The following is a 14,146-nucleotide window of genomic DNA, read 5'->3' on the forward strand; positions in this document are numbered from 1 at the left end:
TTGTTTATTTCTCTGATCTATCGCTCTCTCCTGAATAGTTTCTGGAGTTCCAGACCTCAAAACTCATTATCCCAGTCGCTATCCCACCTTCAACTTATCCATCCGTCATCGACCTCCTCCACATCCCGACTCTCCCAACCCCGGCCCTTTGGACTTTATCTCCGCGTCCAATGGCGTCGGAATCAGGCCTCTTCGCCAATTGCCGTATCCCGACTTTGTTGAGCCCGCTCTCGTCTCTCAGGTCGCAGTCCGCTTTGTAATCCATCTCGGAATTCGCTTCCATTGCACGCAGACCTGCGGATTGTTGCATCCGCCTCGTTTCTACCCACACCCACACACGCCCCCCCCTTTTGACGACTTGACATTTCGACTATACTTCTTCTAATCCCCTGGTCGTTGACTTCTCTTGTTCCTCCATATCCTTCTTCCTGTCCTCGACTTTCTCTCTCCCACTTATTCCTTGGCATATCCACAGAGCCAGTTGGACCACTCTCTTATCCTCATGCCCCTTGTCTGTCGCTAATACCATATGACGACTAAGTCTGCGACTTGGATAATAACTTCTTCCTGAATCGACCCACATCTATCGCTCATGGCCCATTCCTTCAAGTGTCTAAGTGACGGGATATAAGTGACTCTTCTCGATTAGAAGAGCTGCTCTGCGGGCAGTGTCGTGCTTGGGGAGTAACAAGTACACCTTCGATCTGTTCACGCATAGTCGTCGTCAGTCTCGTATTGCGTGGATATGGCAGACCCCCTGGACAAGGAGCTCAAAGCACCTGATGCTGAAGCTGCCGCTCTTCAACCCACGAAACTTGACCCGAGCGGTGACTCTGATGAGGATCGCATCGATAAGAATGAAGAGAAGGACCTTGATGAAGAAAAGCGAATCGATGATTCCAGCAAGGATGAATCAAGAGGCCCTGAACTTCGGGAGGTTAGAACCGCTGCTTCTGCAGCAACAACAGCTACACGCGCAACAACACAACCTGGGCCCCCCGAGAAAAAGCCATGGCACAAGAACCTGAATCCCCTTCGATGGGGCTCATTACCTCCCGTTCCTCCAGAGCGTATGGCAAGCAGAGAATACCAGGCCGGTTTTTTCAGCATGTTGACCTTTCAATGGATGGCACCTTTGATGACGGTAAGTTTTTTACTTTGGCAATGTCGCATCGTGATCAGCCGCTAAGCACAGAGTTCGGGGCGGCCCGTCTGATACGATCTGAAAAGCTGACTTGAGACAGGCCGGATATCGACGTCCCCTTGAGGAAAACGACATTTGGACGGTCAATCCAGACCGGGCCGTTGAGCCTCTGACGCTGAAGATGAAGGAGTCGTTCCAGAAGAGGGTTGAGAGGGGTGACAAGAACCCTCTGTTCTGGGCCATGCATGAGACGTTCAAGATTGAGTTTTGGATCGGCGGTATCTGTGCGCTCTATACCAGCATTATCCAGGTCATCAGTCCCTTTACGCTCCGGTATCTCATTCAGTTTGCGGCCGATGCGTATGAAGCGAACAAGACTGGCGGGCCTCCTCCTCACATTGGCAAAGGTATCGGGTTGGCTATTGGCATCACTCTCATGCAAGTCACCCAGAGTCTGGGAACCAACCACTACATCTACAGGGGTATGACTGTCGGCGGCCAGGCCCGAGGTGTCTTGATCGGGCTCATCTACGAGAAGTCGATGGTCATTTCCGGACGAGCCAAGGCTGGCGGCGCTCTTCAGGGTGACGCTCCAGGGGCAAAGAACGAGGAGAAGGGGCAGGACGAGAAGAAGCCCAAGAAGCCCAAGAAGGGGAAGCCAGACGCCTCTGATGGTACAGGCTGGGGCAATGGTCGCATCACTGCCTTGCAGAGTGTCGATACCTACCGAATCGACCAGGCCTCTGCTCTGTTCCACATGACATGGACTTCGCCCGTCCTGTGTCTCGTCACCCTCGCCCTTCTCCTTGTCAACATCACCTACAGCGCCCTGGCTGGTTATGGTCTGCTCGTTATTGGAATGCCCTTCCTTACCAAGGCGATTCGAAGTCTCTTCCACCGCCGACGGGCCATCAACAAGATTACGGATCAGCGTGTGTCGCTCACACAGGAGATCCTGCAGTCAGTCCGCTTCGTCAAGTACTTTGGTTGGGAAAAGGCCTTCCTTCAACGCCTCGGCGAGTTCAGAAACAAGGAGATCTACGCGATCCAGATTCTTCTCGCAATTCGAAATGCTCTCAACGCCGTGAGCATGTCTCTGCCCATCTTCGCCTCCATGCTGTCCTTCATCACATACTCTCTAACCCACCACGGACTTTCGCCCGCCGAGGTTTTCAGCAGTTTGGCCTTGTTCAACTCTCTGCGAATCCCTCTCAACTTGCTGCCCCTCGTTCTTGGTCAGGTCGTCGATGCTTGGGGATCCGTGCAACGTATCCAGGAGTTTTTGCTTCAAGAGGAGATGCTCGAGGACATGACGGTCGACACGACTGGCGACGATGCGATCCGACTGGAAGGCGCATCATTCACCTGGGAAAAGACTCACTCGAATGAATCAGAGGAGGGCAAGAAAGACAAGAAGGGCGCCAACGCCAAGACTCCTCAAGTAGACTCTTCAGGCGACGACACCGCAAGCACATTGGTGGAGGAGCGAGAACCCTTCAAGCTGCACGACCTTAACTTTGAGGTGAAGCGAAACGAGCTCATTGCAGTCATTGGATCGGTCGGTAGCGGCAAGAGTTCGCTGCTCTCCGCCCTTGCTGGAGATATGCGAAAGACGGAGGGTAATGTGACCTTTGGCGCCTCGAGAGCCTTTTGCCCTCAGTATGCCTGGATTCAGAACACGACTCTGCAGAACAACATTGTGTTTGGAAAGCCCATGGATAAGAATTGGTATAATGAGGTTGTTCGAGCGTAAGTCTTCAAATCGCCAAGCCACCTTACTATGTCCATATACTAACATTCAACGATAGGTGTGCCCTCCAGGCCGATCTGGACATGCTCCCCAATGGCGATCAGACCGAGATTGGCGAGCGTGGTATCACCATCTCCGGAGGTCAGAAGCAGCGCCTCAACATTGCCCGAGCCATCTACTTTGACGCCGATATTGTACTCATGGACGATCCTCTGAGCGCTGTCGACGCCCACGTCGGCCGTCACATCTTTGACAACGCCATCCTCGGCCTACTCAAGGACAAGTGCCGTATTCTCGCCACTCATCAGCTCTGGGTGCTCAGCCGCTGTGACCGCATCATCTGGATGGAGAACGGCAAGATCCAAGCCGTCGACACGTTCGACAAGCTCATGAAGGAGCACCGCGGGTTCCAGGCCCTCATGGAGACGACCGCCATCGAGGAGAAGCGCGAGGAGGCCAAGAAGCCCGATCAGGAGCAGCCTACCGAGGACGAGAAGAAGAGCAAGAAGAAGAAGGGCGGCGCTCTCATGACGCAGGAGGAAAAGGCTACCTCGAGTGTGCCTTGGTCCGTCTACGGTGCCTATGTCAAGGCTTCGGGAACCTTTTTCAACGCTCCCCTTGTCATCTTCCTGCTCATCCTCTCCCAGGGCGCCAACATCATGACTAGTCTGTGGCTGTCATACTGGACCTCTGACAAGTACGATCTCTCGACGGGTGTATACATCGCCATCTATGCAGCTCTCGGTGTCGCGCAAGCCCTCCTCATGTTCGCCTTCTCCGTCGTGCTGTCCATCCTGGGCACAAAGTCTAGTAAGGTGATGCTCAGGATCGCCGTGACGCGGGTGCTACGTGCTCCCATGTCATTCTTCGACACGACGCCCCTCGGCCGCATCACCAACCGCTTCTCGCGTGACGTGGATGTCATGGACAACAACCTTTCAGACGCTATCCGAATGTTCTTCCTCACCATGGGCATGATCACATCCGTCTTCATCCTCATCATCGCCTTCTACTACTACTTTGTCATCGCCCTTGTACCGCTCTATACCATGTTCGTCCTGGCTGCCGTCTACTATCGTGCCTCGGCCCGTGAGGTGAAGCGATACGAGTCTGTCCTGAGATCCCACGTCTTTGCCAAGTTCGGCGAGGGTCTCACTGGCGTTGCTTCCATCAGGGCCTATGGGCTTCAGGATCGCTTCATCCGAGAGCTAAGACAGTCCATCGACGATATGAACGGTGCCTACTACATCACCTTTGCCAACCAGCGATGGCTCTCAATCCGCATTGATCTCATCGGTACTCTCCTGGTCTTTGTCACTGCCATCCTCGTTGTCACATCGCGATTCTCCATCAACCCTTCCACCGGCGGTCTTGTCCTCAGTTACATCCTGTCCATCGTCGGCATGATGCAGTTCTCTGTCCGTCAGCTTGCCGAGGTCGAGAACGCCATGAACGCCGTGGAGCGTCTCTACTACTACGGCACCGAGCTCGAGGAGGAGGCTCCTCTTCACACGGTCGAAGTCCGCAAGTCGTGGCCCGAAAAGGGTGAGATCATCTTTGACAATGTCGAGATGCGGTACCGCGCCGGTCTCCCGCTCGTGCTCTCGGGACTGTCCATGCATGTCCAGGGCGGCGAGCGTATTGGCATCGTTGGCAGGACTGGTGCTGGTAAGAGTTCCATCATGAGTACCCTCTTTCGACTTGTCGAGATCTCAGGTGGTAAGATCACCATCGATGGACTTGACATCTCTACAATCGGTCTCCACGACCTGCGCTCTCGTCTCGCCATCATCCCACAGGATCCAACTCTCTTCCGTGGAACAGTCCGTAGCAACCTCGATCCCTTCCATGAACACACCGACCTCGAACTCTGGTCCGCTCTCCGTCAAGCCGATCTCGTCTCCGCGGACGCTGCATCCCCTGAGGAAGCTCGACGCAACCACGATCCCTCGCGCATCCACCTCGACACGACAGTCGAAGAGGATGGCCTCAACTTTTCGCTCGGACAGCGCCAGCTCATGGCTCTCGCCCGTGCTCTCGTCCGTGGCGCGCAGATCATCGTGTGCGATGAAGCAACATCCTCGGTCGACATGGAGACGGATGACAAGATCCAAGCCACCATGGCGACAGGTTTCCACGGCAAGACACTTCTGTGCATCGCCCATCGCCTGCGCACCATCATCGGCTACGACCGCATCTGCGTCATGGATGCCGGCCGCATCGCTGAGCTAGACACGCCACTAGCCTTGTGGAAGAAGGGTGGTATCTTCCGTGGCATGTGTGACCGGAGCGGTATCCGGGTAGAGGATATTCACGGCGCAAGGGAGGAGTTGGGAGGGTTGGTAGGAGAGAGGAGTGGGCAGTAGTTGAGTGATACATATACATACAAGTGCGTACTAAAAGTTGGCGATGAGCATATGAATTGGATAGCATCATGGCAGATACTGCCTGCTCATCAAACGGTTTGCATATGAGCGATATCAAGATCAATATACACAAAGATCACATTTGAACTGAATCAATAATAATGGAAATGTGTACTCCCATGTCTTTAAAGGGTGGAATGGCGGGTGTTAGACAGGTTCACCAAGGACACCTCAGCACGGATTCGATGGAAAACTTCAAGTAATTATCATGACTTTTTTTCGGCCTCAAAACCTACAACGCCAAAAAGACAATACATGCCCGCTTCCAAACCCTCTAGGTCTATCCATCGTTCGCCCTGGATGCAAGTTGACACGCACCCCCTTCGCCAAGGTATGGGTGCCCCTAGCCGTGACTGGATATAGTTGGCCAGCCCCTGATCTGGCCATTGTTCAACCACGTTATATATAGATCAATAATCACAAATGTTCTCATCGCCGGTGGGCAGAGTCCAGTTCTGCCCTTCCTCGTAAAGCCGCCGTTTCATCACTCTTCAATGACACTTGCCACCGCTCAATCTTCGATACCATTCCAAGACTTTTCATCGTCAGATCTGGTAGCGTTGTTAGGCTTGGCTTCTTCCTTCGCAGGCTCGGCTTCCTTCTTGCTGGGCTTGGGCTCCTTGGCCTGCTTAGCATCGTCCTTGGACTCGGTGGCTTCGGCCTTGGGAGATGACCGGGATCCTTCGGGGGACTTGGAGTGCCGTCGCTTCTCTGCCTTGTCCTTGTGGTGGTGCTTCTGGTGCTTGTGCTTGGGAGAGTCAGGGCCGGGGCTGGAGCTCTTATACTCATGCTTCCTCTTCTGAGGTCTCTGCGAGGTAGCAGGAGACGGGCCAGTTGCCTTATCCTTGTTCTCGTTGCTCCACTGCTCCAGCATGCTGGCGACTTGAGGAGCCCATACCTCCTCGCCCTTGGAAAGGTCATCGAACTCGAGACAGTTTGTACCGCCGATAGAAAAGTCGCTCTGTCGAGACCGGCACAGTTCAGCCATGAGAGCGGCCGAGTCCATCTTGGCACCCAGATCATGGCAGAAGCTTCGAATGTAGAAACCGGAGGTCACTGTCAACCGCACCCTGGCAGCGGGAGGGCCCTCGTCGCTCCAGGGAGGGGGGGTGTTCTCGTCAGGTGCGTCAGGAACCAGATGAGTTCCCTTTTCACTGTAGATGGGCTGTGGTAGCTGTCCCAGAGCGCCCGACATCATTGGGGGGTTCTTGGAGTGTCGCGCTCGCTTTGCCGGGGCGTCCTTAATAAGCTCGTCCTGGCGCTGCTCAAACTTGCGCTTGAAAGACTCATGCGCCGCTATCGCCTGGTCGTCTTCTTCCTTCTCCTCGGGGCTCAGCTTCTTGTTGGTCTCCTGCTGCTTCTTGACCCTCCAGACCTGCTCGGCCAGATTCCGCTCTGCGGCCTCAGCCTCCTCGGTTGGCCATCGGTGGCTGTGCTTGCCAGGTTCGTACCATTCGAGAAGCTCAATGTCCTTGATCTCGACCTCTCTGCCCTCAATCTCCCGAGGGATAGGCTTGCCTTCTCGCGCGTACTCGTACAGGGGTTTGCCGTTCATCTTGAGCGCAGAGTACAGAGGTGGGATCTGGGTGAGGGGACCCTTCATGCTTGCAAGCTCCTTCTCAACCTTTTCGCGGGTGATGTGGTCGTAGGGTCGCTTGGTAAGGATGCGACCAACTCGATCGTAGGTATCGGTGCTTGCGCCGAAGAGGATGACGGTCTCGTATGTCTTGGTGCATTCGAGGAACTGAGACAGAACCTTGGTGCCAGATCCAATGCCCAGAATGAGGACGCCGGTGGCAAGAGGATCGAGGGTTCCTCCATGGCCCATCTTGACCTGCGAGGCCTTCTTGATTTGCTTGCGACGGGCGAACTGCTGGCCGGACTCGTTCATGCGCTTGGCGATCTCGGCGTCGATCATTGGCTTGAAGAACTTTGAGGGATTGAAGACCTTTTGGCACTCGCGGATAACTTGCGCCGAGCTGATTCCGCAAGGCTTGTTGATGGCTGTAAGGAAGCGACCATGGTTAATGCCTGAGAAAAGTCGTGGAGGGCAGAACGCGCATCAAGTCTTGTCTGACATGACATGAGAAGAGAGCACTATGGGCACATACCGAGAACGCCTTCCCGGACAATGTCCGTAGCCATCTTGAACGCTTTTGAGAGACTTCGCATACGAACACTGAAGGAAAGAGGTTGAAGACGAAGAGAGAGAGAGAAAGAGAGAGAGGAGAGAGAGTCTCGGTGGAGGGAAAGAATTGGCCAAAGTCCGTCCACCTTGCGCTGAAGGTTTGAGCAGCTGGACCACAAGAGGAAAAAAAAATGGCGGGCCGTCGCTCTTATCGGCAGCATCCCCCACTGAAAGCTTATCCCCTGGCGCTGTATCAGGAAGTTTTAATTGGCGCGCAGGCACTTAAAGGGCGCGTCTTGGTGGGGAAATAAACCCTGAACAGCGAGCGATCCCTGTGAGTTTGGAGGGTGTTTAGTGGCCATTGCCCCGCCACTGCCGTGTGTCTGCACTGACAACCATGGCGACCGCGTTTGCGTCTGTTGGGCTGTCGCTTCTGTTTCTATACCTCCAGATTGAGCTCTGCTTTCAAACCCGCATTTTACTTCTTTCATTGTCTTGCAGCGTTTGCATGTTTACGGCCTTGATTACGTCAACTGAGCTCTAGAAATTCACCTTTTTCGAACTCTACCCCGCAGTTATTTCGCCGAACCCCTCTTCCTCCTCTCGCACGCCGCCGGAGTCGAGTCCGAGATCCATCACCCACTTTCCGTCTCGTACTGCACAACGATCAACACCAAACCAGGTGTTCCTTAGTCGATGGTCTTCTTTCAGTTTTAGAACAATTGTCATCATGGTTGGACGCCCTCGACGGGCGTCTACGTCCAGTGTCGAGACGGTCGACGAGGACCGCATCCTCTGGCGTCAGGAGACATCAGTCCTCAGAACCGCCCCAGTGGACAAGATACACGGCCCAGAGCCGGTCTTTGAGCTTCAGGATGCTGTGGTGCTCAACAAAGATGGCCACACCCTTGAGAATGCGCTTCATGTCGGCACCCGAGGTCCTTATATCATCCGCGGCACTCTGATCATCGACGAACCTGAGCAGAAAACGCACCGTTGGTCTTGCCCCGTCCCATGTCGTCGCATCGTTAGCTGACCTGCCGCCTAGTGATCATGAGAGTTCGACACTCGATGCCGATTCAGGTTCCAAAAAGCAACAGATATTCGATCGGAGAGGCTGGAGAGGGCAATCCCGTCATCTGGGTCGAGGGCAGATGTGCTTGGTACGAGATCAACCCCTCGCCTGCATACGCCCCCATCTACAACAAGATGTGCGAGGCCGCTTTGCTTTACTACCGGATCATGGACATCTACAAGGCCAAGAAACCAAAAAAGGCAAAGAAGGGGAAGAAGGATCAATTGAAAGAGCTTCACTCTGTCTTTCACGAGGTTCGGCTCTCCCATATGATTCTTTTGCGCCTCCACTGACGTTTTTTAGTATGCTACGCTGATCGGCGATGGCTCAACCCTCGAAGAAGTCATTGAGCGGTGCGACGAGCACGCAGCGTTCTTGATTTCACAGTGCATGCAGGAAGAACCCGATGTATTCGAATGGGGTAGCAACCCCTTCTACCAGTGGTTGGTTGCCAAGTACCCAGTAAGACAGCTATGAACCCATCACAAGTCTGTGTCTTTGGCTAACTCCTCTAGGAACTTGTGGAAAAGGCAGAAGAGCGCCTGAAGAACCCGCCTCCGGTTGCACGATCACCCTCTGTCGAGGCCAAACCGGTCGCAACACTGGTTGCCCCATCACTATTGCCTTCAAGGACTCGGTCAGGCTCCTCAGCCCCCTCAGTCGCTCGGAGCAATGCCACGCCTGAGCTTATGGATGTCCAAGATAGTCCACCGAGACACCGATCCACCCGGTCACGTTCAATCACCCAGCGGGAGACCAGCAGTGTGGTCGACCTGCCAGCTCCATCCCAGCCACAGAGAAGTGCCCCTGCTATTAGACAGCCTCCCAGTGTGCAATCGGTGACACGCACACCTTCAGTCGCCCCAGCGAGCAGCGAGGTGGGAGGACCAGTCAGTAACGACGAGATAACACCGTTCCAGAGTGTTGTGAATGGCGTCGAGTGGGTGTACGACCAGATCGGCAAGAACAAGAAGGGCATGATAATGTTGTCCACTCTCAACAAGCTGTTCTTCTCGTACAAGTTTCCCAACTTCAAGAACGGGGAGAGCGGGTGTCACAAGATTCCGGTTGAAGAGCTCCTGCATTACAATGCCCAAGCACTCCTCCAGGTCCTCGACAAGGATAAGTATAGTGGCCACGAGTTCTATTCTTGGCTGCAGGCCGCAGCTGAAAGGCCATTTGTGCCCGTCGCTTTGAAGCCTTCCGATTTGCCCTACCGCCTTGTACCTCGAGGCAGTCGTCCTCGTCCTAGCAAGGCTACGCAACCTCTTCCTGAAGCACAAGGAGTTGTCACTTCAGGCCTGGAAGACGATCTTTCTAGCACTCCGCGGTCCTCCTCAGCAGGAAAGAGCCTCAGGAGACCAGGTCGCCCTTCCGGCAAGAAATCCAGTCTTCGTCTGACGACCGGATCCAAGAAGCGGCTTCACTCTGATATAGACAGCGAGTCAGAGGACGATGAGTCGCGGCCAAAGAGGTCTCATTGCTTCTCAGATGGAGATGAGGATATGGAAGTCGATGCCCAGGCCAGCTCATCTGACGACGAAGTGCCTCGTGAAGCCTCGCAGGAACCCATCAAGATCGTTATCCGAGCCGACAAGATTCCTTCAACCGTCCCACATGGTCCCAACGAGACATGGGTCTGCGAGGAAGAAGACTGCGGCTACGTCGTCCGTGGCGGCGACGTGCAAGAATGTCAACAACGCATACAAAGACACTTCCAAGAGCACGAGGGCCAAATGGATCGTGTCAGCCTAGCCATGACAGAGGGCACTCGAGGTCATCTACCCATCAAGTATGCTTACTTTCCCCCTTTTCTGATACTGGTTGAGTTCCCTCCCCCGTCACCAGCTACGAACACCACTCCTACTACCACCACCACTACCACTACCACAGCTACCACCTCCTCTACATTCACTACCACCACCACTTCAGCTATTATTACCCATTACCAACCTCAGCCGCCATCATCATCTCCCAGTAACCCACCGGAGCCTACCGTCCCGACAACTGGCAACTTCAAGTCCCTTGTCAGCCGGTTCCGGAGACGTCCCCATCCCGTCTCAGACAAGATCGCAAGGCTAACATTGCAATAATAGTCATCTTATGGAGAAATTGAAGAAGTTGGGTGAGAAGTCTGAGGCTTCTCAGCAACTCGCTGTCGACGGAGTCGCTCTCCCGCAGCGCATCAAACGCAACCTCCTTGTCTGATGGACCCTCGGGGTCATCTCCCTCTGGCAAATCTACCCTGGCTTTCACGACATCTTTGCTTTGTGTTTGGCTTCTTCATGCGGCGGGGAGGATGAAAATGATACCCTGGATTTTGTTTTGGCGTCTACGGGGTGGATGATTGTTTTTGGCAACCTATGGATACATGGCGTTGGCGGCACATAGACCGAGTCGTCTCATGAGGGCCCTTGAATCCTTCTCTTGGATGTCGCGATGTGTAAGGACTAATGACATGTAAGTATTATTGCTACGAGTTACGTAGGAGTGCCAGTCAAGATTGGGACATGTCAACTCGCACTGACGGTGTTTTACTTGTGACTCCTGAATTGACACTGGCCAAATTGCACAACCAATCTGAGACAGTGTAAGTAACTACGTGTGCTACAACCGCTTAGTCTTGCGTATTTCACGTCCGCGTATAAAGTAATTGGGGGGAAGTACTCCAATGTCAGTGCCATAAACGAGCCGTTGTTCAGCTAAACGTAGACCAATGAACCCTTAAGGCCAAGTCTTGGGCATCGTCTCACGATGGCACCGCGCAGCTCAATCATTTACGTTCCGTTTAGAAACATTCAAATCTTTGATTAGCATCTCAGCGTTAAAAACGCATTTCCCTACCCAGATAACCCTCAGGTAAATTATAGAAATCTCCTGTTTTTCATCCTCTTCTACTTGTACACGTTCCGGAACCCCTCACTAAGGCCTGGCTCCGAATCCCTGGAGTTGAACCCTCTAGTTCTCCGCCTCATCCGTCACCATCTTGTCCTTCTTGCTAGCGGCAGCCTTACCAGCCTCCAGAGCAAACGCCTCCTCAATGGCACCCATCCGCTTAAACACGCGCAGCCACCGCTGTCCCCACCGACGGATCATGGCCTCGCGATCACTCGACCCATCGCCCTCCTCCATCAGCTCGTCCTTGCTGCCACCGGCCCAGCTGACAAGCGCGTCGTTCATAGCGCGGAAAAGATCCTGCGTCGTCTTGGCCTCCTTGGATCGCGTCTCCTCGTCGGTTTCAGGAGAGACGAGAATCTGTCGGGCGCGGCTTGTGACCTTGGAGATGGTGTTGGAGACGAGCTCGAAGATGTGAGGCTGGACGAGGGCATCTCCGCCGTTTGTGCTGTTGGATGGTGTACTGGCAACAAGAGCCCAGTCAACAACCGTAAAGGGGGTAAGGATGGAGTAGTTGAGGAGCTTCTCGACGATAGAGAGAGCAATTCCTGGGTGAGCGTGCCAGTAAGCCATAACCGCCGAGATGATCTGGGCCCGCGCCGCCTCAGAGGCGTTGCCGGCCTCCAGAAGTCGACCCTTTGTCCTGTCAATGCAGGCGAGCACGTGGCTCAGTGACTTGGAGCCAACCCAGCACACAGCCGTAACAAACACATCCACGCTTGTAACCAAGGGATCCAGCGCCCGCTCTGTGGCCTGTGACTGAATGCTATCGATGATGGGTTGGAAGTCCTCGTCGGGGGCCTTGCGCCGCAGGAGCGCACCAATCTCTTGACCCTCCTTTGCGAATGGGGTTTCTAGCAACTGTTAGCGACCACTACTCGGGTGGCTACGTGACAGATCACGGCAAAAGACTGACCTGGGTTACTGAACTTAAAATCCGGGACATCCTTCTCCTTCTCAGGCCCAACTAGGGGCAGGTAGGGTTCTGGCAGTGTCTTCTGGATTCGCTGGGCAAAGCTGAGTCTCACCTCCTTGTCCAGGGCCCCCTTGAGGAACCACTTGCTGGGGTGATAGTCGGGCAGATCCGTATCCTCTGCCCACTCTGCCCACTTCCAGGTGAAGCCAAAGTTGCTGAGATGGTGAGAGAACCAATCCAGGAACCGGTAGCTCAACTCCAGGTCCATGCGCGGGCTATTCTTGTAGAGATATCTTATGGCTCTACCCAAGCTGGGCGCAATGGCTGCCGGTGCAAGTTTACAGGCCTCGGTAAGGACCGAGTGGTAGTAGACGAGCTTTCGTTCTGGTGTTGGCAGCTGGAACAGCTGGGAAAAGACTGTGTCCACGGCGACATCCTCAGGCTTCCATGTAGACTTGCCTGGGGCAATGTTCCTCAACTCATCGAACGGCGTCGCGCGCTTGACAAAGGTGCCTTCAGCAAAGTAGCAGTCGAGGTCCATCAGATAGCGAGCTGTCACATTTCGGTTGAAGTCGAGAATGTTGATAGTATCGAGGAGACCATCCCTGATCAGGGATGCCGCAATGTCGGTAACAGCAGGGACAGATGGCACGTCCTGGTCCGAGTAGACGGAAAAGTAGATCTCGGGGAACAGCGGCCGAGGTCCCGCGATGACGGTTTCGGGGATGGAAATGGAAGGGAGGACGTGCTTAGGCGCATTCGCCAGCTTGTCCTGGGCTTCGATATCCTCCAGGGGCATCTGCCACGGCCGGGGCAGACATGCCAGCTCCCAGTCCTTGCCCGCCTCAGCCTGCAGCTGCTTCTGTAGCAACATGCACACGCTCAACGACGCCCCAGGGCTCGCTTCTTTGCCTTGGGCATGGTAGGGGTCGACGAGGGCCTGAAGCGCATGGGGCTCGGAAGCAATAATGTCGGTCTTCTCCATCAGTTCTGCAGCCTTAGTTTGGAACTGACCGGGGGCCGACACCATGATGTAAGGAATGGTGAGAAGGATGATCTTAACAATCTCGGTTCCAATGGTCTAGTCATGTCAGGTCAGCAAACGCGATCCAGTGCTGGCTTCCACACGACTCACATCATCTGAGCTGGCCGTCTGAAGGTCAGCAGCTCGGCTGAAGAGCTCCTCCAAAAGCGGGAAAACGCCGTCGCCTTCCAGCAAAGATTGTAGGCAGGCCAAAAACTTGAGAAGGAGCTTCACATCCCGCCACGCGCCCTCTGCGATCTTGTCTTGGGTCACCTGCGCCAGACGAGCAAGGACATCGTCTACAAACTCGGATTTCAGTGTGTTGATGATGAGGACGACGGCGGCGACGAAGGGGGTCTTGAGAGGCTGCTCGAGTAGAAGCTGGACGACCAGGTCGAGAAACATGTTGCGAAGGTTTTCGTCGTCGTGGTTGTCGGCCACCATGTGAGCGATGGATTGCACCTCCTCTGCCCATCGGCGCAGGGGGGAGTCTGCAATGCCCAGAAGCTGTCTGCGAACGCGCACAGGCAAAGGCGCCGAGTCTATACGCCTGCGCTGCTGGCGGCGATCGTAGTGGTCGTCATCGTCTAGCAGAAGAGTCCCGTGTTAGCCCATCAACAAGACGCGACAGAGATCCAGCTGGACTGGAATTGAAGCTTGGTTCAGCTCACCTCGATATCTTCTTTTGCGGTTGTGGTGTCCGCCAGGAGGTCTCCTGTCATAGTCGGCCATGATGCGCTCTCAAATGTGGATGATGCAAGAGCTCGGTGTTGCCAATGACTTGTTGA

The 14,146-nt window shown here is 54.5% G+C and overlaps 4 protein-coding genes across 4 annotated transcripts; 2 read left to right on the plus strand and 2 right to left on the minus strand.

Annotated features, from left to right (window-relative positions):
- Positions 1–745: 745 nt before the first annotated feature.
- NCS57_01132700 (uncharacterized protein) lies at positions 746–5,260 on the plus strand (the record flags this gene model as incomplete). Its single annotated transcript, XM_053061047.1, has 3 exons — positions 746–1,144; positions 1,245–2,893; positions 2,953–5,260. 3 exons carry the CDS (start codon positions 746–748, stop codon positions 5,258–5,260), a joined length of 4,356 nt encoding a protein of 1,451 aa, XP_052909433.1.
- Positions 5,261–5,831: 571 nt separating this feature from the next.
- On the minus strand, positions 5,832–7,465 carry NCS57_01132800 (TruB-N domain-containing protein; the record flags this gene model as incomplete). The annotated part of the gene is made up of 2 exons (XM_053061048.1): positions 5,832–7,351; positions 7,432–7,465. The coding sequence occupies 2 exons, from the start codon at positions 7,463–7,465 to the stop codon at positions 5,832–5,834; spliced, it is 1,554 nt and encodes a 517-aa protein (XP_052909434.1).
- A 713-nt stretch (positions 7,466–8,178) lies between these two features.
- NCS57_01132900 (DNMT1-RFD domain-containing protein) lies at positions 8,179–10,731 on the plus strand (the record flags this gene model as incomplete). Its single annotated transcript, XM_053061049.1, has 5 exons — positions 8,179–8,443; positions 8,497–8,777; positions 8,827–8,985; positions 9,039–10,558; positions 10,620–10,731. 5 exons carry the CDS (start codon positions 8,179–8,181, stop codon positions 10,729–10,731), a joined length of 2,337 nt encoding a protein of 778 aa, XP_052909435.1.
- Positions 10,732–11,481: 750 nt separating this feature from the next.
- NCS57_01133000 (uncharacterized protein) lies at positions 11,482–14,090 on the minus strand (the record flags this gene model as incomplete). Its single annotated transcript, XM_053061050.1, has 4 exons — positions 11,482–12,272; positions 12,335–13,415; positions 13,470–13,945; positions 14,030–14,090. 4 exons carry the CDS (start codon positions 14,088–14,090, stop codon positions 11,482–11,484), a joined length of 2,409 nt encoding a protein of 802 aa, XP_052909436.1.
- Positions 14,091–14,146: the final 56 nt, after the last annotated feature.

This window comes from Fusarium keratoplasticum, chromosome 9 (genome assembly GCF_025433545.1).
Source record: "Fusarium keratoplasticum isolate Fu6.1 chromosome 9, whole genome shotgun sequence".
NCBI lineage: Eukaryota > Fungi > Ascomycota > Sordariomycetes > Hypocreales > Nectriaceae > Fusarium > Fusarium keratoplasticum.